The 26,106-nt window shown below is 40.2% G+C and overlaps 3 protein-coding genes across 10 annotated transcripts; 1 reads left to right on the top strand and 2 right to left on the bottom strand.

Annotated features, from left to right (window-relative positions):
* Positions 1-384: 384 nt before the first annotated feature.
* pigq (phosphatidylinositol glycan anchor biosynthesis, class Q) lies at positions 385-14,149 on the bottom strand. Of its 3 annotated transcripts, none has more exons than XM_076085125.1 (14): positions 14,069-14,149; positions 11,466-11,663; positions 10,895-11,081; positions 10,306-10,499; positions 9,825-10,021; positions 9,437-9,568; positions 8,929-9,049; positions 8,369-8,495; positions 7,736-7,889; positions 4,666-4,777; positions 4,491-4,571; positions 3,829-3,943; positions 3,482-3,543; positions 385-2,391 (listed from the first exon to the last, which is right to left on the bottom strand). In XM_076085125.1, exons 2-14 carry the CDS (start codon positions 11,616-11,618, stop codon positions 2,239-2,241), a joined length of 1,788 nt encoding a protein of 595 aa, XP_075941240.1. In that variant the 5' UTR covers positions 11,619-11,663; positions 14,069-14,149; the 3' UTR covers positions 385-2,238. The 3 variants fall into 3 exon arrangements, with proteins under 3 accessions (XP_075941240.1, XP_075941239.1, XP_075941241.1); XM_076085124.1 differs by lacking the exon at positions 14,069-14,149 and adding an exon at positions 13,154-13,257; XM_076085126.1 differs by lacking the exon at positions 14,069-14,149 and adding an exon at positions 11,176-11,206 and having other exon boundaries at positions 11,466-11,589.
* Positions 14,150-14,518: 369 nt separating this feature from the next.
* Positions 14,519-18,688, top strand: eef2kmt (eukaryotic elongation factor 2 lysine methyltransferase). Of its 4 annotated transcripts, none has more exons than XM_076085131.1 (8): positions 14,519-14,677; positions 15,300-15,362; positions 15,458-15,538; positions 16,412-16,510; positions 17,284-17,417; positions 17,543-17,778; positions 18,313-18,450; positions 18,550-18,688. In XM_076085131.1, exons 1-8 carry the CDS (start codon positions 14,558-14,560, stop codon positions 18,666-18,668), a joined length of 990 nt encoding a protein of 329 aa, XP_075941246.1. In that variant the 5' UTR covers positions 14,519-14,557; the 3' UTR covers positions 18,669-18,688. The 4 variants fall into 4 exon arrangements, with proteins under 4 accessions (XP_075941246.1, XP_075941245.1, XP_075941248.1 ...); XM_076085130.1 differs by having other exon boundaries at positions 16,409-16,510; XM_076085133.1 differs by lacking the exon at positions 18,550-18,688 and having other exon boundaries at positions 16,409-16,510; positions 18,095-18,450.
* Positions 18,654-24,849, bottom strand: alg1 (ALG1 chitobiosyldiphosphodolichol beta-mannosyltransferase). Of its 3 annotated transcripts, none has more exons than XM_076085127.1 (13): positions 24,540-24,849; positions 23,526-23,603; positions 23,057-23,160; positions 22,637-22,782; positions 22,352-22,441; positions 21,951-22,064; positions 21,207-21,334; positions 20,959-20,997; positions 20,818-20,877; positions 20,525-20,635; positions 20,325-20,439; positions 20,155-20,230; positions 18,654-19,756 (listed from the first exon to the last, which is right to left on the bottom strand). In XM_076085127.1, exons 1-13 carry the CDS (start codon positions 24,829-24,831, stop codon positions 19,625-19,627), a joined length of 1,485 nt encoding a protein of 494 aa, XP_075941242.1. In that variant the 5' UTR covers positions 24,832-24,849; the 3' UTR covers positions 18,654-19,624. The 3 variants fall into 3 exon arrangements, 2 of the variants coding, with proteins under 2 accessions (XP_075941242.1, XP_075941243.1); XM_076085128.1 differs by having other exon boundaries at positions 24,569-24,701; XR_012952085.1 differs by having other exon boundaries at positions 19,624-19,756; positions 19,841-20,230.
* Between the last annotated feature and the right edge of the window lie 1,257 nt (positions 24,850-26,106).

Below are 26,106 nucleotides of genomic sequence, written 5' to 3'. Positions count from 1 at the left end.
TTTCATATATGTTATATTTGTTACTATATTTTACGTTATTAAAGGGTAGTCGAGTGTTTCCCCTCTTAATTTCTTTTCAGGATATTATGAAAAATAAGTACATTAAACCCTTAAAAACAAAGTGTTCCATAAAACTGCTTATTAAAATAATAATAATAGTAATTACGTACATTACATGTCATTTATGGTTCATTGCTGTCAAACTAATCCCATTAAATCTCAGCACATGAATTCTGTTTAGAATTGATTAATATTGAAGCGGCTCTGATTAACATCACAGATCAGATCAAATCATGTAAGATGGTCATGATTATTATTACAATTATTTTATTATCAGTTTATAAACAGATAAGCCTCATCTGAACAAAAGAAGACACCAGTATATTAAATAAAAGTATTTTTATTAAAGGACGATGGAACATTTAGTTTGGATCAATAGTGGGATGATCTAATACAGATGAACAGAAAGAAAAATAAACATTTAACAGTTTAAATGGGTGAAGTTTTGGGAAATCAGATTCAAATATCACTTTCATCTCCGATTGGCCGAGACGTGTTTAGCCTAGCTTAGCCTAGCTTAGCACAAGACTATAAAAAGTGTTAATAACATTAAGTATCGTGGAGTTTGTGCTGAGTCAGACAAACGTTGGAGTGTCACATTTAAAGAGAGCTGGTTCAGGTGTATCGTTATTAAGACATAAAGGACAATATCTAATTAAAATGACATTAATTGGCACATAAAAACAATTTATAAACACAAATACTGACAAACTGACCCGAGCAGAGTCAGTCTTTAAGCTTTAAACAGAACAGAATGACATCACAGTTCAACTCCTTGTTTGGAAGAAAAATGGCAACAAATTAACTTTAAATAAAAAACACTAATCATTTAAATTGTATACTAAAACACAAAATATTATATAAAGAAATAATAAAATAAATCAGTTTGTCCAGTTTGTATCCTTTGACTCTTGCTAATAATTTAATAATATAAAATCTAAAAGACTATCTACATCATCAGTGCAGTAAATACATAAATACCTGATTTCCTGACCACTTTTCTAAAATAAAAACTATGAATACAATTGATTTTTGAACAATAATTGTCCAATTTGTAATTTAAGTTTTAGAATGATCCTATAATTGTTCACAGAGCAGTTCAGTAAAAGTTAGTCTCCCTTTAATATAACTAACTTTCTAAAATCCTTCTAGAAGCTCCGATGTTCAATGACAGAGTTAATAAAACCAAAAGATTTACCCTCTGGGGAGCGTTATGTTTGGATGCTAATACTTTTATACTTTTACTTCTAATTTATAATGCAGGACTTTTACTTTCACAGAGTATTTATACACAGTGTTATTCCCACTTTTACTTCAGTAACATATCTGAGCACTTCCTCATTAATGAGAAACTATCTTCACGTGTCAGTGATGATGCTGTTTCCATGGAGCATTACAGCGGAGACACATCTCTGGTCTGAGTGGTTCACCACCAACGCTCAGCATCAAACAATAATAAAGATGACGAGGATCGCTCAATGAGTTCCACACAGCAGAGTGAAGAGGCTCCTGAATGTTTGATGGTCAGACAGACAGACAACACTTCAGATTGTGGTGTAATCTCTTCATACGACGGCATATTGGGACCATTGTAGGTTAACAAAAAATAATAATTACGGAGTCGGGGAATGTGGATAATATTCAGAGAAAAAACAGATTTTGAGAGGTTAATTAAAGTCGAAAATGTACTAGAAATATAGAAAGAGAAAAAAATCACAAATTATCAAGATAATAAACTTGAGCTAATAAACGTTTGTCACGGTAAGAACGGTCTCCGAGCGAGCGAAGGTCCTGAAAGACACATAAACGCGTTTCTTTCATGTTCTTTTTTAACGTGGATCTTTGTGTCCCACATTAAAAACACACATAACACGATAGTTTTGGTCCTTTGGTGGAGTTTCCTTGTGAATAAAAGAGAATTACTGGAGTTTAATCTCACATTTAATTTGACTTCTGACCTAAACAACAACAGAAAAACACCTGTCAAGTCCTGAACAACAATAAGTAGAAAATAAAGGATTTTCATCATGTAGTGAAACTGATTTTATGATCACAGTTCTTACAGCAGCAGGACGTGACTACTTGCTGGTTTTTAGGTTCTCTCTCTCTCTCTCTCTCTCTCTCTCTCTCTCTCTCTCTCTCTCTCTCTCTCTCTCTCTCTCTCTCTCTCTCTCTCTCTCAGTCCATCTTGGTGGTTTTGTGCCTCCAGGGGTAGATCAGCTCCCCTACAAACAGTTTCTTGATGAGGGCGGCCCACGAGTCTTTGGGGTAGCAGCTGTAGGTCGGTGTGCGGTAGTTCTGGACCACGGTGCTGCACTTCAGAGGGTTAATCTGAGGAGGAAACACCAGAGAACAAATACTGAAAAAGAGAAACATGATCATGTGATGGACTTCAGTCTGGTCTCGGATCAGCAGGTAAAAGAGAAGCAAATATCATTTTTAAAGATCCCCGATCTTTTCTTTTTTGCTGCTGATTGACGATCGTCGATGATCCATATCGGCCAAAACACATCGTTTCTGTTTCTGTTGTTGCATCAAACAGAAACGATTAGGAAATAAAAGATTGTGTTTTTATCTAGTCATTATTATTATTACTGATGTATAATAATGTGTTTAGAGCTCGTGTCAGGAAGTTAAACAGCTCATAATTCATCTCTAATATCTATTTTATATTCATGTGAAAACATCTCCGTCAAACTACTGGATTTATTCAAGTTTATCACTAAAACTACATTTTACAGATGACATGTGAACACATCATAATTTACCTTCACTGAATACTCAGTTTTTACTGAATAGACCATGAACGCATCATAATGTAACTGATTGGAACCTCCGTACGTTAGCTGTTAGCATTAGCGCTGAACTCCTGATCGTACTGTTTTACTGAATATCGTCCGATAACGATCGTCAGTAAAACTTTATTTCCCACTGTGACGGTTAAACCGTGTAATCAATCTGTGGTTCACATGCATGATCAACTACGGTCCGTTGTGGAGCTAATGGGGAAGAAAACAAATCTGCTTTTGTTTGCGTCCCGCCAGCAGAAACAACAATGAGACTTTTGTACCAGATCCTTCAGAATAAAAGCATCATTATATAAAAACCAGACATTTTTCTGTTTTTTCCACAAAATGAATTACCAAATTAAAAGAGACTTCTCTCTCGTTGAGAAATCTCTGAATATGCAAATATTTGTTAAAAAGTCCGTTCTCAGTGTTTGTGACCTGGAATTTTCTACATCACACTAGTTGTGTTAAAGTGAGATTTAATGTGAACGTTCCTCCTTCAGAGAGAAGCTCAAACATCACAGAGAAGGAACATTAAGAAAAACATAATGTTCACAGAACACTGATGAATGTAAAACCATCTCTGCAACTTCTACATTTAAGATCTTTAACCCAGAAACAGGAGCTCTCACCTCCATCAGCAGGTGCAGGGCCGTCCCCGGTTCTTCACACAGAACCCTGAACTTCACGCCCTCTGGAAAAGAACAGCGATTAGATTCAGTGAGAGTAAGTCCAGACTGAACCGTGTCGTCCATTTATAGAACTAGCACCTTTATTTCAACACTAAGTGACGTTCACACATTCAACTGTCTTCACGTAGCAAAGTTGGTCTAAAATCCAACAAGATGACTTTCTGGTCTACAGGGAGAACCTGTGGTGTTAGCGTTGGGTTTTATATTTCATACATCTTCATCTTGGTGACTCTGTATTTCATCAGTTTGACAGGAATGAAGTGGATCGCTGATAGAAGCTGAAGTACCTGCCAGTCGGTGGGACCGAGTGAGGCGGAGGCCCACAGCGAACAGAGGGAAGGAGTTGATGAAGTCCACGCTGAGGTGGATCACGCCCTGGAACAGAACCACCACCAACCGCAGCTGCACCAGACGGGGACACACAGGTGTTAAAAACAAACACACCCTGCTGGAAACAATCAGGGCTGGAGACGCATCTTAAACCGGTCTAGAGGTTTAGTCAAAATCGTAACACCGTGTTCTGGATGTCTAATCATCTATTTTATTTGGAAATGATCCTAGTTTGCATTCAGTGGACACATTGAATCACACGTTTCATGATTTATTTAACGGTTAACTCCACCCAGAAGCTATTCATACGCCATATACTGTCATCCAACTTGCATGTGCTACCATGTGACCGGACTCTGGGGTCAGAATTTATAGTAATTTACAGGTTTAATGGGATGTGGTGCTTGTTATCGTGTCGAGAGGAAGTAACCTGAGAGGAACTTCTTCATTTTAACAAAACTTTAAGAAAATATAATACAGAACAACCAACTCAATGAATAAAATATATATTTTAAATGATTCTTTAGGCTCTTCTTTGGTGTGATAGATGCTGGCTGTGGTTCAGCGGTCTGAACCGGGTTAAAGTGGATCGTGCTGCAGAAGAAGAAGCGTCTCCTACCAGAGTGAAGACCAGGTAGTAGAGCGCTGTGGTGGGCAGCAGGAACAGCAGGACGGTGAAGAGCAGCGTCCCAATGAAGAGCTGAAGACAACACACACTCACAGTAAGCGCCTGTCTGTCTGTGAGGAGGGTGTGTGTGTGTGTGTGTGTGTGTGTGTGTGTGTGTGTGTGTCACCTGGTCCAGGTCGTAGGAGCAGGAGTCCACCCTCTGTCTCAGGACGTTCCACTTCTTCCCTCTAAAGAGCCTCCAGAGAGACGCGAGGCCGTAGATCTTCAGACAGTACAACCTGACGGACACAACGATAACGGCCTCATGCCATCAACAACACTAGTATATAAACATAATGTAATATAAGATAATATAATTATAATAATCATAATACACTATAATGAATAGATTATAAAAAATAGATGGCAAAGATTCAAATACTCGACAGAGTATTTCTCACCCTGTTCTGAAAAACAACATTGGATCTGTTTTAAGTTCTTCTGACAGAACTGTGGTGAACTTTCATCCATCACAAAACTAAACTGTTGACTTAAATATCAGCTTATCTCACCTGACCTTCAAAACATAAACACAACAGAACAGAACTATGTACACACACCTGGAAGGAATGGAAGTTATATATCTGGGAGTTATTAACCTTTTGGAGGAGCTTTGAGGACAAATAAATAATCTAATTTAACATAATCTAACATAACAATCCTTCGTAAAGACACAGACAAGCCTCTGTAGAACAGCAATAGCTGTAACTCATCCTCTCCAGAGAGGAAACTGCACCGTGATCACAGCAGGAGATATTTTTAGGTTGAGGCCATGCACATTTAATAAGTCACTCTGACAAAGCTCCTCAAACTGAATTTAAAAACACACATTCCAAGAGCTGCTGGAGCATAAATATGCAACAAGGAGAGAGTGGCTAATGTTTCATTCTGCACCACGGGGCGACGGAGCCGGCTATCTTTAGAGCAAATGCATAATTCAGTCAGTCCTCTCTCCTCCAACATCCAGGAGCTTCATCACAGTGTTAGACCTCCGTCACCATCGCACTCACAGCTACAGACCCACGTGAAAGGGAGGCGAGTGTAACGGCCCCCATTCAACAACAACAAGACTCGTAGGCTGATCTCCAGACAGGATTTACCAATAGAGACATGTGGGGACATGTAGAGACATGTGGGGACATGTAGGGACATGTGGGGACATGTGGAGACATGTAGACATATCTCCACGTGTATCCACATGTCCCTACATGTGCCCACATGTCCCTACATGTCTCTACATGTCTCCACATGTCTCCACATGTTATCAAATTAAAGATTGATCAGCTGATGGTGACAGACTTTAAACTATATTTAGATTTTTGCTCGAGGATATTTTTAAATTCCATATTCTCTCAAACTTTTGAGCTCTTTAACCGGAGTAGATGTTCCACAATCCAGACAATGACGGAGTTAACATGCTGAAGTTTAGCACGTAATGTTTAAAGTGTTCACTGTCTTAGCTTAGCTTGTTAGCATGTTGCTAACTATCAGTAAACAGAGTCCAGCTGAGGCTGATTGCATGTCTTAAGCATTTGGTCATGAACAGAAGTAGTGGACACATTAAAGAGTCGACCTGATGGTGGCGCTAGATGACAAGATAGAGGATCAATAAAGTTATTACAATTCATCCTCAGGGGAACATGAATAATGAACCACATGTCATCACAATCTATCGAACAGTTGTTGAGATATTTCACTGAAAACCACAGATATCAACCTCGTGGTGGCGCTGGTCTCTTCAGAAAATGATATTTTATTGTGAACATCGAGCAGACTTGTGTTTTCACGTTTTAAAGTCCTCAGACATTCACTCACATTCCACAAGACACTCTGACACTCTTTATCTTCCCTATGGTCGGATATTCATTCAGAGTGAATTCATAATGAGGACGTCTGCATTATTGTTATTCAAAGAACATCTTAGCACGGATTTATATCAACATTTCATCTTTCTTCTTCTCTTCTATTGATATCTGATAGTTCATAAGCCTCCTGCACAGAGTTCAAACTTCTTCTTAAGTTCTTTCTGTCTTTTAATATGTTCAAATATATCAATAAATTAAATAAATAGTGGTAAACTATATACTGTTCACTCTGCTATAGATGAAGGAACTGTACCGATCATTTTGATTCCTCACGTCCACCAACCCCCACGATGTCCCTCAGAAAGGACAAACCGAGACTCTGACGTACAGGTCAAGAAGAAACGTCTCAACGAGAGCGACAGAGGAAGAGAGAGGGAGTGAACATGCGCCCCCTGCAGGGGAGTTAAAGGAACATCTCACATGAATCCAGTTAAGTCTCAGTAAAAACACTTTTTACAGTAAGTAAATTAAGTATAGTGAAATAATAAGAACATAACACGTCTCTTACTGTAGTTTATTGCACTTTGTTTACACTACTTGTACTCTATCATTGAGCTACATGTTCTCTCCTCTTCATGTTCCTTCTTTTAGTTTTGCACAGCGATCAGACTGCAGTGTGTGGAAAACAAGAACTTTATCTTAACTTACTTTTTTTTTTCTTTGAAAGGCTTGGTGAACGACATACATGTATTATTATATTATGGAGACTCCCGTATAAATATAGTGTAGTATCTTTACTAATGCAGATGTCAGGTTTGTGCAACATTTACTTCATAATGACACGTTATTCTATTGTTAAGGTGAATTTGCAGCGACACCTGACGGAGTAAATGCAGCATTGTGTTATTAACTGCAGAACCAGTGCACTAAAGATTACTACAGTACAGTGCAGTATATCTAGTACTCTGTTCACACAAAACAAAGTATGAAGCTGCAGAAGCATCGTAGACGTCACTTCATCAGAGCAAAGTGTGAATCAGACTGAACAGAAAGAAAAGATTATCATTCGTATAAAAACACTCAAGCTGCGATCATTTCCTCTCGTGCACAAAACATGACGCTCAGTGTGTGGGTCATTTGGGATGATTTTTGCGAGTGAGCAGAGCGTGTTTACACCACAGGACCGATTCTGTCTGCTCTACTCGAAACGTTCAGGACCAAATATAAAGTTACGCACTTCTAAAACTTCCCAAACCTCTGACCCCATCAGGAGAGTCTTCAGAGAAGTTAAATCTACCGGAACAATACTTCTTCACCCAAAAACTAAGAAGTATGACGAACGTGGTCCTCATGTATTTACCACACGGCCTCTGGAACATAAACTAGTCTCACCTGGCTCCGTAGACGTAGAAGCAGTAGATGTGGAAGGTGAGCAGGGCGACCATGTCAGAGAGCAGCGAGAGGGCAAAGGTCAGGCCGAAGCAGGCCGACAGGCCTCCGTACCACAGGATCCCCTCGATGAAGGGGGACATCAGGTGGATGTAGCCTGGAGGGAGACAGGAGGGAGACACGAGGGAGACAAAAGGGAGTCAAGAGGGAGACACGAGGGAGAAACGAGGAATGAAGGTGGATGAAGCCTCTAGCTGAGCTCTGTGTTCTGTGCTCTGTGTTCTGTGCTCTGTGTTCTGTGCTCTGTTCTGTGCTGTGTTCTGTGCTCTGTGCTCTGTGTTCTGTGTTCTGTGCTGTGTTCTGTGCTCTGTGTTCTGTGCTCTGTTCTGTGCTGTGTTCTGTGCTCTGTGTTCTGTGTTCTGTGCTCTGTGTTCTGTGCTCTGTGTTCTGTGTTCTGTGCTCTGTGCTCTGTGTTCTGTGCTCTGTGTTCTGTGTTCTGTGCTCTGTGTTCTGCGTACTGTGTTCTGCGCTCTGCGTTCTGTGCTCTGTGCTCTGTGTTCTGTGTTCTGTGTTCTGTGCTCTGTTCTGTGCTCTGTGCTCTGTGTTCTGTGTTCTGTGTTCTGTGCTGCGACTCACTGATCCACAGGTGAATGTGATAGAGGAAGAAGCGACCCAGGACCTGGTCCAGGGCCCGGTTCATCTTCAGCCCAGCAGGAGCTCCCATCAGCCACTGCAGCAGCTCCTCCAGCTCTTTAGCCACATGCTGAGGAAGAACCACACCAGTAGATGTAGTTAGTTCAGCTGTCAGCAGACTGTGTGCTAACAAGTTATATATTTTAATCAATCTACAATTTCCAAAAGCTAATTATGAAACATCAAGGTCAATAATTACTTTAACTAAACATAAACTTTCTGGCAGAAACAAAATCCTTTAAACACTGTGAAGCCTCTTTGAAGCCAGAAGTGGACAAAGTTTTGGACAAATATAATTATTTTAATATTAATAAATTATTGCTTTGTTTCACTAATATTTTATTTTGAAAGAATGAGTTTAATTTTATCATCTTGATGTTATTTGTTCTGTTTGTAATCAGTTTGAAAAGAGGGCTCGATTTAAAGATGATATATTTATTATTATTATTTATATATATTATTATTATTATATTATATTATTGATCTCAGTAATGAACTCGTACATCAGCTGCAGGAACCAGAGTGTTGGCCAACATGGAGATGTGGTCGTCTCTGTAGAGCCACCACATGAGCAACATGCCGAGAGACACGTCCACCAGGAACGACACCACCATGTTCGCTTTCCTGCAGACAGAGAGAGAGACAGACATAGAGAGAGACAGACAGAGAGACAGACAGAGAGAGAGAGAGACAGACACAGAGACAGACAGAGAGAGAGAGAGAGAGACATACAGACAGACAGACAGACACAGAGAGAGAGACAGACACAGAGAGAGAGAGAGAGAGACAGACAGACAGACAGACAGAGAGACAGACAGAGAGAGAGAGACAGATAGACATGTAGTGTCACTGGTTCATCTTTGTCTGACAATAATAATAATTCAAGATAAACTAGAATATTAATAGACATTAATAATAAAATACAATAACTGATACTCAATCAGAAATATAGATACAGTGCAGTAAGAAATTGTACTTACACATTCCAAATGTAACATGTAAAACAGTCACCTGATGAAGTGCGTGTGTCCAGCGGCCGGTTTCGCTGAGCTCAGCGTCCTCATGTGTTCGGTTCTGTAGCTGAGCTGCACACATGTGGACAGCTTAGAGGACAGGAAGCGCAGCGGGAAGAGGCTGAAGATCCTGAGGAGCAAATATGAGGATGAAGATAATGAGGATGAAGATAATGAGGATGAAGATAATGAGGATTAAAGTGTCGCTGCCTCTCAGCGTCTGGATCAGAGTGATCCTCCTCTAACACTGATAGAACTGAGACAACACCAATCTATTGACAGAATACTTAATTAATCTCTAGAAGAAACGTATATATCTTATAGAGAGAATGAAACATAAACATGTATATTTATGTTGTTGTCCGTCTGGTCTCCTCCCTGCTCACCGGGCGTTACTGATCCAGGTCCAGATGGAGAGCAGCCAGCTGAGGAGCATGCAGAGCGGCACCGAGGCCTGTTTCAGCAGCTCCACGAGGATGCTCGCCTCTCGGCCGTCAGACTGCCAGTGAGTCGACTTCAGAGGACCGTCATCGTACCGGTCCAGAAAGAACAGAGGAGCACTGCCGGCCACCGACTGGAACATCTGGACCAGAGGAGGAGGAGGAGGAGGAGGATGATACACTTGACCCCCTGCTCACATGGACTTGTAACTTGACCTTCCACACATGTACTTTACTCTGTACGTCCTTTGGAAACATGTCGCTTCAGACTTTTTAAAATGTACATAACACAAGATGAAAACCAGTAAACTTCATGCTGCATTGTTATTTTTTTTCTGCATTGTGAGAGAAACAAACAACAGAGACTTGCATCCTACGAACTCTGTAAGATTTGATCAAAGAGAAGCAGCTGCTCTTCTGTCTCTACCTGTCTCAGCTCAGACGGTGGATCCGTTTTGGGGTCAGGAACTCCGTTCTCGACGGGGTGAAGCTGTGAGAACATCACCTTCTTCTGCTCGTAGTGGACGAAGATCACCTTCTCCTCCTCCTCCTGCTCCTCCTGCTCTTCTTCATCACCTCCCTCAACCTTCTTTTTCATTTCCCGCTGAATTACTTTTCCATCTGGCCAAGACAAAGATGATTCACTGTAAACTCCTGATAGTTTACTTTACTTCCTTCAACAAAAAGTCCTGCTGAAGTTTATTAAATACTCGACACAGATAAGAAACTTATTAACTCTAAATTAAATAAATTAAAGTGATAGAAACTATGAATCAATGGTCAATACTTTTCACCCCAAAACCAGCAAATTATTAACAGTTGAATTGATTCTTGTCAAGTTGCAAAGAGACGTGAACTGAAACTAGAGATGAGAACTTAATGTAATGTCTCCTACATATATATATATATATATATATATATATATATATATATATATATATATATATATATACTTCCTATCAGGGACCTCCAGTCCTGCTGTATAAACCCAGCGGACCTCAGTCTGAGGGTCTTACTCTGGTCCCGCTGGAGGACCTGGCAGGTGAAGCCCGTCTTGCCCAACTCGCGGTTGATCTGGAGCCAGCGCTCCTGGGGGAAGATGGTGCTGAGATCTCTGAGGAAGCTCTCCATGCCCTCCTGACCGTCTTTGGGTAAACTCCAGGAGCCCAGCACCGACAGCTCCCCCCCACTCTGATCCTTCATCTGGGGGAAGAAGAGGGAGGAGGAGGAAGGACCAATAAAGACTTTTAACTTTGGTACCTTAACGAAGAAGTGTGCCTCATTTCAGTTCACGTACAAATTGAGCAAGAATTATGTCCATCGATCATCTTTGTTTGGATAAAAGAGGAGCAGCCGGTTAGTAATCTGGTATTAATGTGTTGCAGATTTCATCCAGAAGAGTCCTTAAGAAATCTGAAAACACCTTGAAAACAGCAAAATTGTTCACAAAGTCACCAGATATTAATCTTTTCAGAAAAACAGATGTTTGGCTCTATGACTGAAATGTCATTTGACTACATGAGAGGTTAAATCTGAGCCTGATCCAGACCTGAGGGGACACAGAGGTGTGTGCGGTGCTGCACTGACCTGCTGGACGTACTGTTTGACCTGTCCCGGGATGAACGGGTAGTGGATAACCGCCAGCACCACGGCAGAGTCATGGCCGGAGATCCAGCGGCCGACCAGCAGGCCGCTGTCTGCCCGGTTACAGCACTGCGGGAAGAAGACCTTCAGCACCATGACGTCACCGAAGCTCAGCGTTCAGCCTGCAGCAGCTCTGAGGATCTGAGGAGGAAAAACAAGCAGCTCTGGTTACACAGAGTGGGGAACAGCTGGTGCAAATCTATATTTCTATTATTATTATTATAGAAAACAACAATGTGTTCGTCCATCTCTCAATCATTTCTGATTTATTAACCCTGCATGTGGCTTGAAACCCACTTGTATCTTTAAAACAGACAAATATGTAGTTTTTCTTTTAAAGGGCTCAGCAATAACTCCAAGAAGTTTACAGGAAAGAAAAGAAAAGTGAGAATTGAAGCTCCAACCTGAAGCTGGTGTGAAGCAGATCTAAAGAGCAACGGCTTGATAGCGTCCCGAACATTTAGTAAAAGTAAAATTCACGTCTTTTGAGATCAAATGTGATATTTTTGACAGAAATTGGGGTAATTTAAATAAAACGAGACGTTAAACAAACAAACAAAACAAACTTGACTGTTTAAATAACTGAAAATGAGAACATGGTCTGAGAGACCTTTAAGCTAATTTCCTCCAGAACTTTACTAAAGTACAATTTTGAGCCACTTTTATTTTACTTGAGTATTTTCTTGTGTTTTATATTTCTACTCCTCAGAATCTCAGAGACAAATTTATTACATTTAACTGCACTATATTTATTTGATAACTGTAGTTACTCTGCAGATTCATACAAAATATATTAAACAAATACATTATGATTTATTATTATGGATATAAACAAGTACACTAGAATAAGCCTCACATTTACCAGCTTCAACATTACAGTAATGTACGTATAATGTAATTATTATTATCCAATAATAAAATATAAAATATGTTTTATATTATTGTATTTTTACTTTAAGTATATTTTGATGCTAGTACTTTTGTACTTGAGTTAAATTTTGAATGCAGTACTTTTACGTGTAGCAGAGTACTTTTACACTGTGGTATTGTTACCACTGAGTACTTCTTCCACAACTGACCACATTTCAGAACAGCAACAAAACATCAAGAATACATAAAAACGAACTGTAATAACAAGTATTATAATAGTTGTGTATAATAATACCCGCTGTAGTGTATCTTTGTTATGTATTAAAGACGTGCGATGGGAGGACACATATCAAAGGAATGAAACGGAAACAAACGTTACGAGGCGGTTGACCTACTTTTTATGACCTTGACATATTGAATGTCTCGCGTGTTGTTGTGGCAACAGATAGAGCTCGAGGCAGCTATTGATGTGTGTGACGTCAGTGGCTTTAGATTTAGCGCAAAAACAAATGTGTTAAATTACAAATAAAATGTGTTTCTGTTCATTTAAAAAGGGACAAAGCACATTAATTAAAATGACCACTTGAGTCCATCGTGTTAATGTGTCAGATTTAGCCATAAAGGCTACCTTTCATCTGCAATAAGATACATTTAAATATAAAAAATGATGACGCTACATCATCTCGCGGAGAGGTATGGCGTCAGCTGTGTAACGACAGTGTGGACACCAGATACGTGTGTTATAAATATACATTATTTACCTTCTTTAACACCGACAGAAGCTTTCACCCTCCATTTGTAACGTCGAGTAGAGTTTAGTTAAGTCGCCATATTGTTTGTTGACAGTCCTTTGCATAAAATGCTCCGGTGAGAAACACAACGTTCATGTGTGTTCCGGTTATCGTCGTACATCCGGTCGAGTTGTATTTAAAAACTAACGATGTAAAATAAGAAACTCCAGTTGGACGATGACCAAATCAATTACGAAAGTGTGTTTATTTTAACATCATACATTTCTTTTGTCGACTCTCTCAAATGTGTTTTGGATCGCTTCAGTTTGGTCATTTTGGTTTTTAGTGTTCACCGGAAGTTGTATTTAATCTTTCAAAATAAAATCATAGACTTCTGTAGCAACAATTTAGGTGAACAAAATATTCAACAAATATGAACACATGGTAACAGGAGTCTGGGGACAGTCTAAGTGGTTTACAGCAGGTTTACTGATGAATTGATATACAAAAATAAAAATATCAACTCTTATAATAAACTTATACATTTTGTGGACCAAAATGTTCTGGCCATAATTTTTGTATTTGTTTACCCCGACCACTACAGTTAATTAGTTGATTCCAATTCTAATATTCATGTTTTGCATTTGGCTTTTAAAGCAGTTTAACTGTACATCAGTGACAATATGGAGTGATATTACGTGTGAAAGGAGTCCTACACTAAGCCTGTAAGTCAAAAGAAATGTTTTCTGTCTAATGAAAAATTTGAAAAGTCAAAATCCTTTAGTCCTACGACTTAGTTGTCATTAATACATTAAATTGATTATGATCAAAATCGGAATAATCAGTAAGCATTAGAACAAGGAAATTGATTGAAAAATCATCTACAATAATACTACTACTACTAGTACTACGACTACTAATAGTAATAATATACTTGTTACTCACCACTAAATGCTCAGTGTGTGTGTGCTGCTCTCAGAGAATGAGGAGTTGGCCCAACTGTAAAGAGATTTATCTCTCCTGCAGTGACACAGCAAGAAAAGAGCGGGATGACCTTACAACAGGCTAAAAATAACAAACAATATTATTGACAGATTATAAACTTCATATGAAAGCCCATTTCCGCCAGCCAAAAAATAAAAAGGTAACTAAAAATTAAAAATTAAAAAATCCACCCCCCGAAAAAAAAAATAAGATTTACATTTTTTTGCTGGCGGATTCTTTTTTATTATTATTATTTTTTTTTATTATTATTATTATTTTTTTTAATATTTTTTTATTTCATGGATATTTTTTTACAGATGCGAAGTTCTTGTTAATTATATATATAAAATATAGTAATTTGAATAAAAAACTCCACTACCCGGTAGTGTAGTTCTAGCGCGATGCCTTCTGGGTAATCAGGAAGTAAACACAAACACGTTGAGAGAGAGCATGGAGCGTTCAGAGCACAACCACACCTCAGGCAGCAAAAGAGACAACAAGGTGGATGTTTTACGGGACTTCCGGGAGTCTTTCTTCGCTATGAGTCAGCTGGTTTCGTTCCCCTGGACCGTGAGTACCACCGGGTGATAACACAGTGTCTCTGTGTCAACATCACACCGGACTTCATTCACAAAAGATGTTGTGTGTCAGAATATCATTCGTATTATTCCACAGATCAGCGGACTCTCCTGTGGGATTTGTCTCCACTGTGTTCTGGATTTTTGAATATTTTATTGTACATTTATTTAAAATAGAATACGAACATAACAAGCGATGCAGACTTGTTGATTTGTGTAAAATGTCTATTTAACAAAGGTCGATTTTATTTAAATTCAATGGTTTTATTTGTCACGAAAACAAACGTGAAATGCAGGATGTAAAGAAAAATAGTGTGATATATTAAGAATATATATATATGTTAAAAGATCACAATTGATTAATATATGTGTATATTCGATATCAGTCTTTATTGATGTTCTGTTAAATAGTAAATAAAGGAAGAATGCTGATAGTAGAGTTATTATTGTATTATTTAAGTCAATATCTGATAATAAAAGGTGAGATTAAACCCATAATTCTGAGAAGAAACATTAACATTTCTGACTTCTATGAATAAGTATTTGAGCAAATTCACCTCATTAAAGGCTTAAAACAGCTTCATAGTTTCTAACTGACCATTTCTACATTTCAGTTTTTAGAAAAAGATCTCGAATCCAACAAATCGTCAGATCTGATTTCAGACATCCTGAAACAGGTCAGTCAGCCGGCACACAATGATGTCATGATTTCATGATCATAAAACATTTATCAATAATATAATCAACAATGAATCTTTTGTGTTTTTGACAGACGTGTCTTCACTCTCTGTGCCGGAAGTTTCCACCTTCAGTCAGATACAGGAAGCTGTTCCTCTCCGAGCTCATCAGACAGGTCTGCCTGTCTCTCTCTGTCTCTCTGTGTCTGTCTGTCTGTCTGTCTGTCTCTCTGTCTGTCTCTCTCTCTGTCTCTCTGTGTGTCTCTCTCTCTCTGTCTCTCTCTGTCTCTCTCTGTCTGTCTCTCTGTCTGTCTCTCTCTGTCTCTCTGTCTCTCTGTCTCTTAAAGAACTCATTAGTCAGTTATTTATGGCGACAACTAACAATTACTTTTCATGATTTTGTTTTGATAATGTAAAAAATGTTTACGCCGTATACGTCTCTGGTAGAGACCTGTCAATCACCGTGTAGCCCCGCCCTAAAGCATCCCCTGCTTTATGGTCTGTGTGACTCTAAATGGACCATAATGTACTAAATGAACATCATGCTGTATTGAAGAAGACTTGAAACTAGAGATTGAGACCATAAACTCATGTTTACAATGTTTACTGAGGTAATAAATCAAGAGAGAAGTAGAGTCATTTTCTCATAGACTTCTATACAACCAGAGGAGTCGCCCCCTGGTGGACACTAGAGAGTGGGCGACTGTGGCTAAGTGGATAGCAGGGCCGTCCTTCAATCAGAGGGTCGGTGGTTCGATCCCCGGCTCCGGCTCTGCTAGTCGCATGTCGATGTGTCCTTGAGCAAGACACTTAACCCCAAAATTGCTCCTGTAGTTGTGCCTACGGTGTAGAAATGTGATAGAATCTGAATTGTAAGTCGCTTTGGATAAAAGCGTCTGCTAAATGACTGTAATGTAATGTAATGTAGAGAGAATGCAGCTTTAACACATGAGATATTCCACTCTGGACTGAATCGTTGGACCGACATCACACCAGAAACACGGCTTCATATGTGTTCGTTAGAGTAACGTGTCGTGTCCTTACAGCAGGAGGCCGCGGGCTGCGATCCGCTGGACGAGCTGTACGACGCTCTGGCTGAAGTGGTCGGTGCTGAAGACTCGACCGAGTGCTACAAGAGCTACATTCTGGTACCGAACCTGCTGCACCGTTCACCGGCTCACAGCCGGGATCCTCGTGGTGCCGATGACTAAACACACACAGATGTATTTACCTCAGAGAGGACTTCCATCAGGCTTCATAGTCAGCTTTCATATTTCATAAGATGAATGACTATCAACACTTCTGTCCGTCATCGGGGATCCAAAATGTCAGAAAAATCCTTTAGAAATGTAAAAAAAACACGCAATAATATTTTTAAAGCCTTTATCTCGAAATCATGTCATCAAATAAGTAAATTATTTAGTTTCCCCAAGATCTGGTTCATTAAATCACACCTGATTTCAGCCTTCAAGGTCTCGACTGTCGGAGGAGATTCATAACTGAACAGTAACTCCAGCCATGAATTTGTGATCTTGCGTTCGTTCTCGGCTCCCGTAGGAATACCGTCTCCCCTGACATTCACTCCCCGAAATATGTAGAATAGATGTTGACCCCTTATGATGCCGCTGGCTTAGAGCCTCATGTGGGTCCTTCTGGTTGTTCCAAAGTCAAGGCTGAAAACTAAAAGCTGACCGTGTTTTTGCCATCAGGACCCCTCGGCTTTGGAACGACCCGCCTGAGGAGAGAAAACTTTTAAATCACTTCTTAAAACACATTTTTACAGACTGGCTTTGATGTGATGTCGACGCTTTATTGCTTTATTTTATTATTGATATTATTTTCTCTCATATCGATTGTTTTGTTTGTTATTAATATTAACATTATTATTATTGACATGTGGGTGTTGTTTCTCGCCCTGCAGCCCAGCGGTGAAGCGGTCAGCCTGCTGGAAAATGTCGCTCTGATCTCAGACGGGACCACCGGCCTGGTGACGTGGGACGCCGCTCTGTACCTGGCCGAGTGGGCTCTGGACCACCGGCAGAACTTCACCGGCAGGTATCCTAAAACTCCTAAAAACCACCACGAGAAGAACGACGCTGATGAGAGAAAAGGTTTGTTTATGACCGCTTCCCTCAACTCTCTTTTTAAAATCCGTCCCCTCTGCGCCCTCCGGTCTGCAGGACAGTTCTGGAGCTGGGCAGCGGCGTGGGTTTGACCGGCATCACCATCTGTCGCTCCTGCGGCCCGAACAGATATGTCTTCAGCGACTGTCACCCCAGAGTCCTGCAGAAGCTGAGAGACAACGTCCGGCTCAACGGTCTGAGCGAGCGGACGGTCGGCGTGGAGGAGCTGGACTGGACCTCAGCGTCGGAGGAGCAGATCGCTCAGATCGGGGCCGACACCGTCATCGCTGCAGGTCAGAGTCCAGATGATCCGTTCTGAAGGATCGATATCAGAGATGAAAACACTGAGACGGAACCAAAAGAATCAGCTGAAAGAAGCTAAAACGCTTCATAGAGTTTGGTCACAAAGTAATCTGATCCATCGTTAACATAAACATATTGATCTATTCAGCTTTAACAGAAGTCTCACAATTTAGAAGCTTAAACAAGTGAATCATTTGCTTTTTCAAGACATTTTCATTTAGTGTTGATTCTGTCGCCCCCTGTGGACTAAAGTGGTAGTGTTTCTGATCACCAGACTTTAAAAAACCTCTCATTTTACTGCAGCAGGGTCTGACAGTCTGCCCCTCTCAGTCCTGGTTCTGGTTCTCTCGTGCCTCCCTTCCCTCCAGCGGGTCCAGCAATACGTCCTGGGTCTCCAGCAGCGTGGTGTCATATAGGATCAGGACTAAACTGAGACTGTTAAAAGTTCCTCACAGAAGAAACTTCACTATTCTTTGAAGCCTCCCGCCTCGTTCAGATGCAGATGTTTCCTCCCTCCTGTACAGATGTGGTGTATGACCCAGATGTTGTAGAGCGTCTGGTGGAGCTGCTCTCTAAGGTCCTGAGGTCTTCGTCTCCGGAGGTCTTCATCTGCTCCACCATCAGGAACCAGGAGACGTACGGCGGCTTCAAGCAGCAGCTCGGTGAGACAGAACTTACCTCTCTTTATGAATGAGGCTGGTGTGGTTTTAGTTATTATTTCTACTTATCGACACCTTCTGAATATGTTTTTATTTTGACAGAAAAAGCAGGAATCGTCCATCACGTGATCACAGGAGCCGTGAGTCAGGTGTTTCCTTACAACAGAGTCTTTGCTGTAGAGATGATCAGACTGTTCAGGCGACGCCACCGGAGACAATAAAGATTTTATTTACAAATGTACATCGTATCAAAGTCCTTTTTACACATTTAGGTGCCGTGAAGTAGAAAAAAACACACTGGAATGAAAAGGTTTTTATTCAGGTCCTTGTCATGAGCGTTAGTTAAAAGGTAATAAGGCTGTTATAACTCTTATTTACATTATTGTGTTAATAAGACTATATAAGTGTTGATAGCATTATGAACTTGTTTATTGTTAGATAAGACATTTATAAGCACTTATAGAAAACTTGTTAGTTTATAAACTTATTAAGAACATTAATAAAAGCTTTGCATATCTTATAAGTATTACACAACTAACTTACCTATTATATCACGTTAAACCTTTATTAAGATGAGTACGTACTTTATTATACATTTATTATCAGTTTTAAGACAACTGTTAATAAATGCATCAAAGGATTTATTAATTCTAATGATTTGTTCTCGCTTTAGATTCCAGTACCTGCATTAAGTCGACTGCTAATAAATGTATAATAAAGTATATTTAATGTTAATAAAGAAACAATGAAATAAAAGGTAAGTTAGTTAAACACTAAATGTGTTCGTAAAGCTTTTATAAACAATTATAAAATACTCATAAGGGCTTATTATTATTATTTATTTATATGTCGTGTTTAAACTGCTAAAACTGTTATTTTCAGTGCTAACAAATACCATATTATATAATAATACACATGTTTATAATGCTTTTATTAACATTTATATGGTTATTAACATATGTTAATAAGAATCTTATAAAGGCTTTATTACCTTTTAACTAACGCTTATTACAAAGACCTTAATATAGAGCGTTACTGTTTGTTAGTGTTTCTGCTGCATTTCGTCTCCAGTGAAACAAAAGAAGCTCTTTCTGTCTTTCATCCCAGATATTCTAACGTGACTCGTCAGCCTTATTGCTGCTAACACAATGTAACAGAATCCCGCTCTGGTGTCCCGTCAGGGAGCCGTGATCAGAGGCAGGACGTTCTGGTCCCAGTTGTCGTCCCAGTTCTGCCCTCTGCTGGTCTGGAGGTTCGTCCTGAACTCTCCCAGTCTGCCGTCTGAACTGGGAAACTCTGAGAGGAGAGACTGGAAACACACAGCTCCTTTAAAAAGCTCTGCTGGATTTCTCACTTTATACTTTAGTTCAGTTTCTTTGATGATCAAACTTACAGGTCGACATGTTTTGGTGACGCAGAACAAAACCAGTAAACTGATGCAACGAGTCGTCTCTTTCTCTCGTCTGACAGCAGGATCTCACAGTAAAGGTCGACTCTTAACGCTTCATTCATATTCATAGTAATACAACATATTCAATAAATAAGTCATTTTTACGCAACAGAACCTCATACAACCACACCACATAACATCACTACTGTCCCTTTAACTTGTCAGCTCGCTGCAGTGATGTACAGGTGTACTCCAGGACCCAGTGACATCACTGCTGGGTGTGGTTAGAGGTGGAACAGGGAGGTGTTTCCTCTCACCTTGAGCTGCTCAGCGAGCTCCTGAGAGTCTCTGAAGATCAGTCCGTTCTCCTCGTGCTTCACCAGCTCGTGTAGACTGAGGAGAAGAGGCATCTTTAACAGTCTGCACACACTCTGTGTGAGTGTGAGTGTGTGTGTGTGTGTGTGTGTGTGTGTGTGTGCGCGCGCACCAGCTGAAGTGGATGGCACAGACGGGCAGACAGCAGCCAAACATGTCGACCACCTTCATGGGGAGATCCAGACCGCTGGAGGACTTGTGGAGACAAACACCCAGATCTGCTGAACCTGAAACACACACACACATTATACACACACACATTATATACACACACACACAGTTCACACTATTATTACACAATATTCTTCTCACCCAATAAGACGGGATAGTCTTCAGCCTCCAGCCAGGGAGTGCAGATCTCCACATGCTCCAGATGCAGAGAGTCAATCAGCTTCCTGTAGTGATCCTTCTGAGGACCTTTACCTACACACACACACACACACACACACACACACACACACACACACACACACACACACACACACACACACACACACACACACACACACACACACACACACACACACACACACACACACACACACACACAGTCAGATAGAGCTGTATTTAAGGAGACGTGGGGACAGACATGAGGCAGCTGTTACCTGTGATCACACAGACTAGAGACGGCAGAGAAGCTCCTCCTTTAATGAAACCTTCGTATTCTGTTGAGAACAAAACAAGCTGATGAGAAACACGTTCAAAGCTCCGTGTTCAACAGCAGCAGTTTGACGAAGCTCTCGTACCTTCAAGAGCCTCCAGGAGGACGGAGAAGTCCTCGTCCTCTGTGGGGACACGAGACAGGATTAGAAAGACAAAGAGGAACTTGCTGCTGTAAATGCTGCGACGATGTTCTCGCCAACATGTTCTGTGACTTTGTGCAAAGCAGCAGTTTGGTTTGTTGGAGGTTCAGACTGTTTGTGAGACGTGACGTAGTCGTCGTGACGTCTCTCGTTGGTTCTTTAATGTTTTATTCTGTTTTGTCTCCGCTCACCCGTCCAGCTGGTGCTGCTGAGCAGCAGCGCCGGTCGCTCCGCCCTCAACGTCACCGTGTCATCAGTGAGGTCACGGACTGAGAAAACGGTCCTCTCCTCCTCCTCCTCCTCCTCTTCATCCTCACACCTGTGGAAACACACAACAGGTGAGTCGAGGCGTCGTGCTCTTCAGCGTAAACTAGTGCAGCACTACAGCTGACTGTAGTCTGACTTTATCTCTGAATGAACTAAAGCGTCTTCTACTTATTAATTATAACTTATTACGGTGCTGATGTTTCTTTAGATCTGGACTGAAGTCTTAAGTTTGAAATAAAGCTCTGTGGCTTTAAAGCTGGACTTTCATGCATAAAGGAACCTCCGTTACCGTCAACACCTCAGGTATGACTGCATATTGGAGTCGATGGATTAATATTCAGAGAAAGAACTCAAAACATTTCATGAAAATAACTGGAATATTCTCTGAGATTTTAAAGGTGGGCGCTCTCTTCACGTCCACCCTTGAACATTTTTTAACCTTAATCCTTCCTCTGAACGACGAGTTTCTATTTTCATCTGGAGCATCGACCCCAGAAGCACCAGACGACCAGCTGCTATCGTCTGTCCCTGCCAGAGGGGGAGACAGACGTTCTGCACGGCAGCTTCAAACAAAGGATTTGCTTGCAGTGATGAACCCACACGAGTCTGTTATTAATATAACATGTCGATTTATTCTAACAGAGCTGAAGTCATTGAGTTTTTCTCACCGGCTGCTCTGGAACTGAGGATGAGTGTTGGCGAGTCTGAAGAAGAGCTCATGCTGCAGCTTCAGAGGAGTCTCTCTGAAGACGGAGGCCGGCCGGTCGTACAGAGTCGTCGCCCTGAAAACAGTCACAGAGAATAAATCAAACAAACTGAAGGTTTCAGCTTCCAGCTCGTGGTCAGGTTGGTTGGTCGGTTGGAAGCCTCACTCTCATACTGTTCACTGGTCATTCTGGTCGTTGTTAACACATTCTGACCGGTAGAACAAACACGTCAATGTGCCTTGAATCATTTTAGAAAAGGAGACTTATATTTATACTTTTTAAGACCATATTCCACCCGAGCGATTGTCTGCAGAGCTTTATTTCTGATGTATAAAAACACGATGAGTCCACAACAAACGTACCGGATGCCCCAGTTTTTCTGCAAGTCGTCCTTCATCGCGGTGGTAACACACAGGTGGTGAGCGGCCAGAGGACCGAAGACGTGCTCGTACCTGGAAGAAGAAGAAAACTCTTTTTAACACTTTAGAAAATATACATTAACTTATAAAGTTCAGGAATGTGTTTCTTGTCGGCCGAGCATCACAAATCTATTTATTATCTCAATAACACGACTCTGATCTCATGATCCCGTTGTCCTCAGAGTTCCATCGATCACTAATCACTCCGATCGATCAGCCTCATCTCACCACCGAGCCAGCCGGACCAGCGGCGTCTCTCCGAGGCTCAGCGCCATGACGGTGAAGCCGTAGTTGTGCCAGTCGATGACGAATCTGCTGCCTCGCACGACGCACACGAGCCAAGCCACCGCGATGCCGGGCAGCCCAGGAGGATTCTGGGAAACGATCATTAACATCGGACAGAAGGGCGGCGTCACATTCACCGTGTACAAATACTTATAGGTAGTATAATTACATTTATTTTATAATATTATATATATTATATGTTTTATATATACTATATATATATAATATACAGTTTGGATTGTTTCTGTATTTATTCATAAGAACTGAAAACATGAATCATGTTTCTGTAAATGTGTTAATATTCAGATGCAGTGCATGAATATAATACAGAATACATAAAGTACACCAACATGAGTCCAGTACCTGCATCAGTATATGAGACTGAGTCTCCATCTTCAGCAGCACATGAAGGAGCTGAAGACTCTGAAGAATCACCTTCGTCACGTATCTGAAGACCTTTGGACCGACTGAAGAAACACAAAAGTACACACTGTACTACATCTCAGAGGTACATATTGTACTTTTTACTGTACTACATCTCAGAGGTACATATTGTACTTTTTACTGTACTACATCTCAGAGGTACATATTGTACTTTTTACTGTACTACATCTCAGAGGTACATATTGTACTTTTTACTGTACTACATCTCAGAGGTACATATTGTACTTCTACTGATCAATCAATACTTTTACTTGAAATACTTAAAGGACATTTTGCTGCTAACACTTTGACTTGTACTGGAGTATTTCCACAGTGTAGTACTCGTACTTGTACTGCAGTAAAGTATCTGAATACATTAAACACCGTCAGCAGAACGAGGCTCCGTTACCTCGAGCACCTCTCACTTCTGTGATGGGCTCCATCTTTATCTTCTCTTCTCTCAGAACGTCTTCACGAGGTTTCGTTTCTACAATATCAGAGAAAGAATACGGTTTTATTAATTCTGCCATTTATTAATGTCGGAGATAATCATCAGATGAATCCATAATGAAGATAATAATTAGTTAATAATTCAAAATTATCTCCAGTTGAAACAACAATAAAATCCTGCTTTTATACATTACTGAGTAATAATCTAATGATAGAATATAATATATATATATATATATATATATATATATATATATATATATATATATATATATATATATATATATATATATATATATATATATATATATATATATGTATATATATATATATATATATATATATATATATATATATATATATATATATATATATATATATATATATATATATACATACACACACATACACAACAGTCACAGTTTAAATACTTTTAACTACATTTTACTGATTATACTGACACACTTTAACTGAAGGAACATTTTACTGTAGCAGAGTATTTATACTGTGTGGTACTAGTACTTTTAATGTAACAAAGTATTTTTACAACGTTATATCGCTACTTTTACTGTAACAGATTATTTTCACACTGAGGTATTAGTACTTTATTGTAAGAGTGTATTCTTAGACTGTGGTGCCAGTACTTTTACTGCGTGTTATTAGTACTTTTACTGTAACAGAGTACTTGTACACTGAGGTAGTAGTACTTTATTGTAACAGAGTATTTTCAGTGTGGTATTAGTACTTTTACTACACTAAAGGATGTGAATACTTCCTCCAACACTGGTACACTGTGTATTTAACATCCTCATATTATTAGAATAAGTACTTGTTTATGTACTTCCGGTCGCTCTGTGACACTATTATCAATAAAGTTTATTGATTAACACATCAGCTGAAGTCTTGTGGAGACACAGATGTGAGGGAAACAGGTGAATGAATAATGAATGACAGCATGAAGCTTCATTCTTACCTAGAAACCCGACAAACGTAACATGGTACCCGTGTTTGCTGAGGGACAGAGCGTGATACTGCATCCGAGGACTGCGACCCAAATCCCCCAACACCAGCACGCACACCCGCCGGTCGGTCCGGTCGTCCCGCCGCCACCGAAACCACCACAGCAGCGACACCAGTCCGGTCACAACGGCCAGAGACACGACCGGACACGTTACGCCCGAACCGGTGACATAAAAAGCGACTAAAACGGACGAAATCACCGCAAACACGGCCAGAGAAGCCGGGCTGGTGCAGCGCGTCGCCATGTTTGTTTGTGATCAGTGATGACGTGGCTCAGCGGAAGAGGAGGAGCTTACAATTTAAAGGGGCCTCGGACTTTATGGTGCGTTCATGGACAAAGAATATGGTCATCACACCACAATATGAGATCAATAACAGAATTATTTTGACAGAATTATCTGAATCCAATGATTCTACTTGTGTTTATTGTGATACTTTGTTGTATATAGCCTATTGTACTTTGTTATATTGTATTGCATATATGTGGTATTTAAGCACAGTACTGGAAGGGCACAATGTATGCTGAATATGTGACAAATACAAACTTGACTGTCAAGTTGACTGTCACTTGACAGTCACTCATCTATTTTGAAATGTTCAATCTGAAAAGGACAAATTCTACTTGATGAATCTCATAATTTTTGTTGTCAAACATATAGAAAAATGTATGAAAAGAAGGTCCAATGAGAAAAACAGGCAAAACAAGCTTTCCTAAAATATCCAGAATATTCAGGATATTAACCATAACGCTGCACACAGCAGAATAAAATCATTGTTGTGGCTGAATGAAGAGGAGAGACGCTGTTCTTGGAGTTGCAACCAGTGGGGATCGTTTATTCTTGTGCTCACAGTGACAAATTCACAACAGATCCAAAGTGTCAGAGTTCTTATACGTCTCACTTTTATACCTTATAGTTCTAACCTTACGTCACACTCCACCAATCAAATCCCGTCAATTGTACCAAAACCAAACCCATCTCTCATTAAGTCACTCCTCTTCCTCTTGTCTGGGTCAGGCTGGCAGGTCAAATCACAATTGTATGGAAGCCCATTTCCGAAGGCAAAAAAATAAAAAATAATTCTAATTATTATTTTTTTATGCTGGTGGAAAAAAGTAAAGAAAGTAAAGAAAAACAAAACAACTGTCTTTTTTTCTTTACTTTTTTTCCGCCAGCAAAATAATAATAATTTTTTTTGCTGGGGGAAATGGGCTTCCATAGGAATGGGCTTACATACATTTGTACACTTTTCTGGAAAATTGTGAGGTCAGGCTGATCTGATATCAGCTCTTTGGCCTGAAGTTTCTCCTCAAACGGGTCTTCCGGTTTCAACTTCCGGTTCAAGCGAGGGTCGCTTCCGGTTGAAACTGGTTCAACCGGAATCGAGGAAAAGACAAATAAGAGACTTGTACCCTAGGGGTACATCCCAAGTCTGATTGGACGCTGCAGCCAGGATTGATGAGATTTTTTTCAACATATTGGGTACATCCCAAGTCTCTTAACTGCATCCTCGTTTCCCTC

This window comes from Anarhichas minor, unplaced genomic scaffold, assembly GCF_050575085.1.
Source record: "Anarhichas minor isolate MPS153535 unplaced genomic scaffold, ASM5057508v1 ptg000140l, whole genome shotgun sequence".
NCBI classification, from domain to species: domain Eukaryota; kingdom Metazoa; phylum Chordata; class Actinopteri; order Perciformes; family Anarhichadidae; genus Anarhichas; species Anarhichas minor.
Note: the sequence above shows the minus strand (reverse complement) of the source record. Positions and strands in the feature narration are given on the sequence as shown.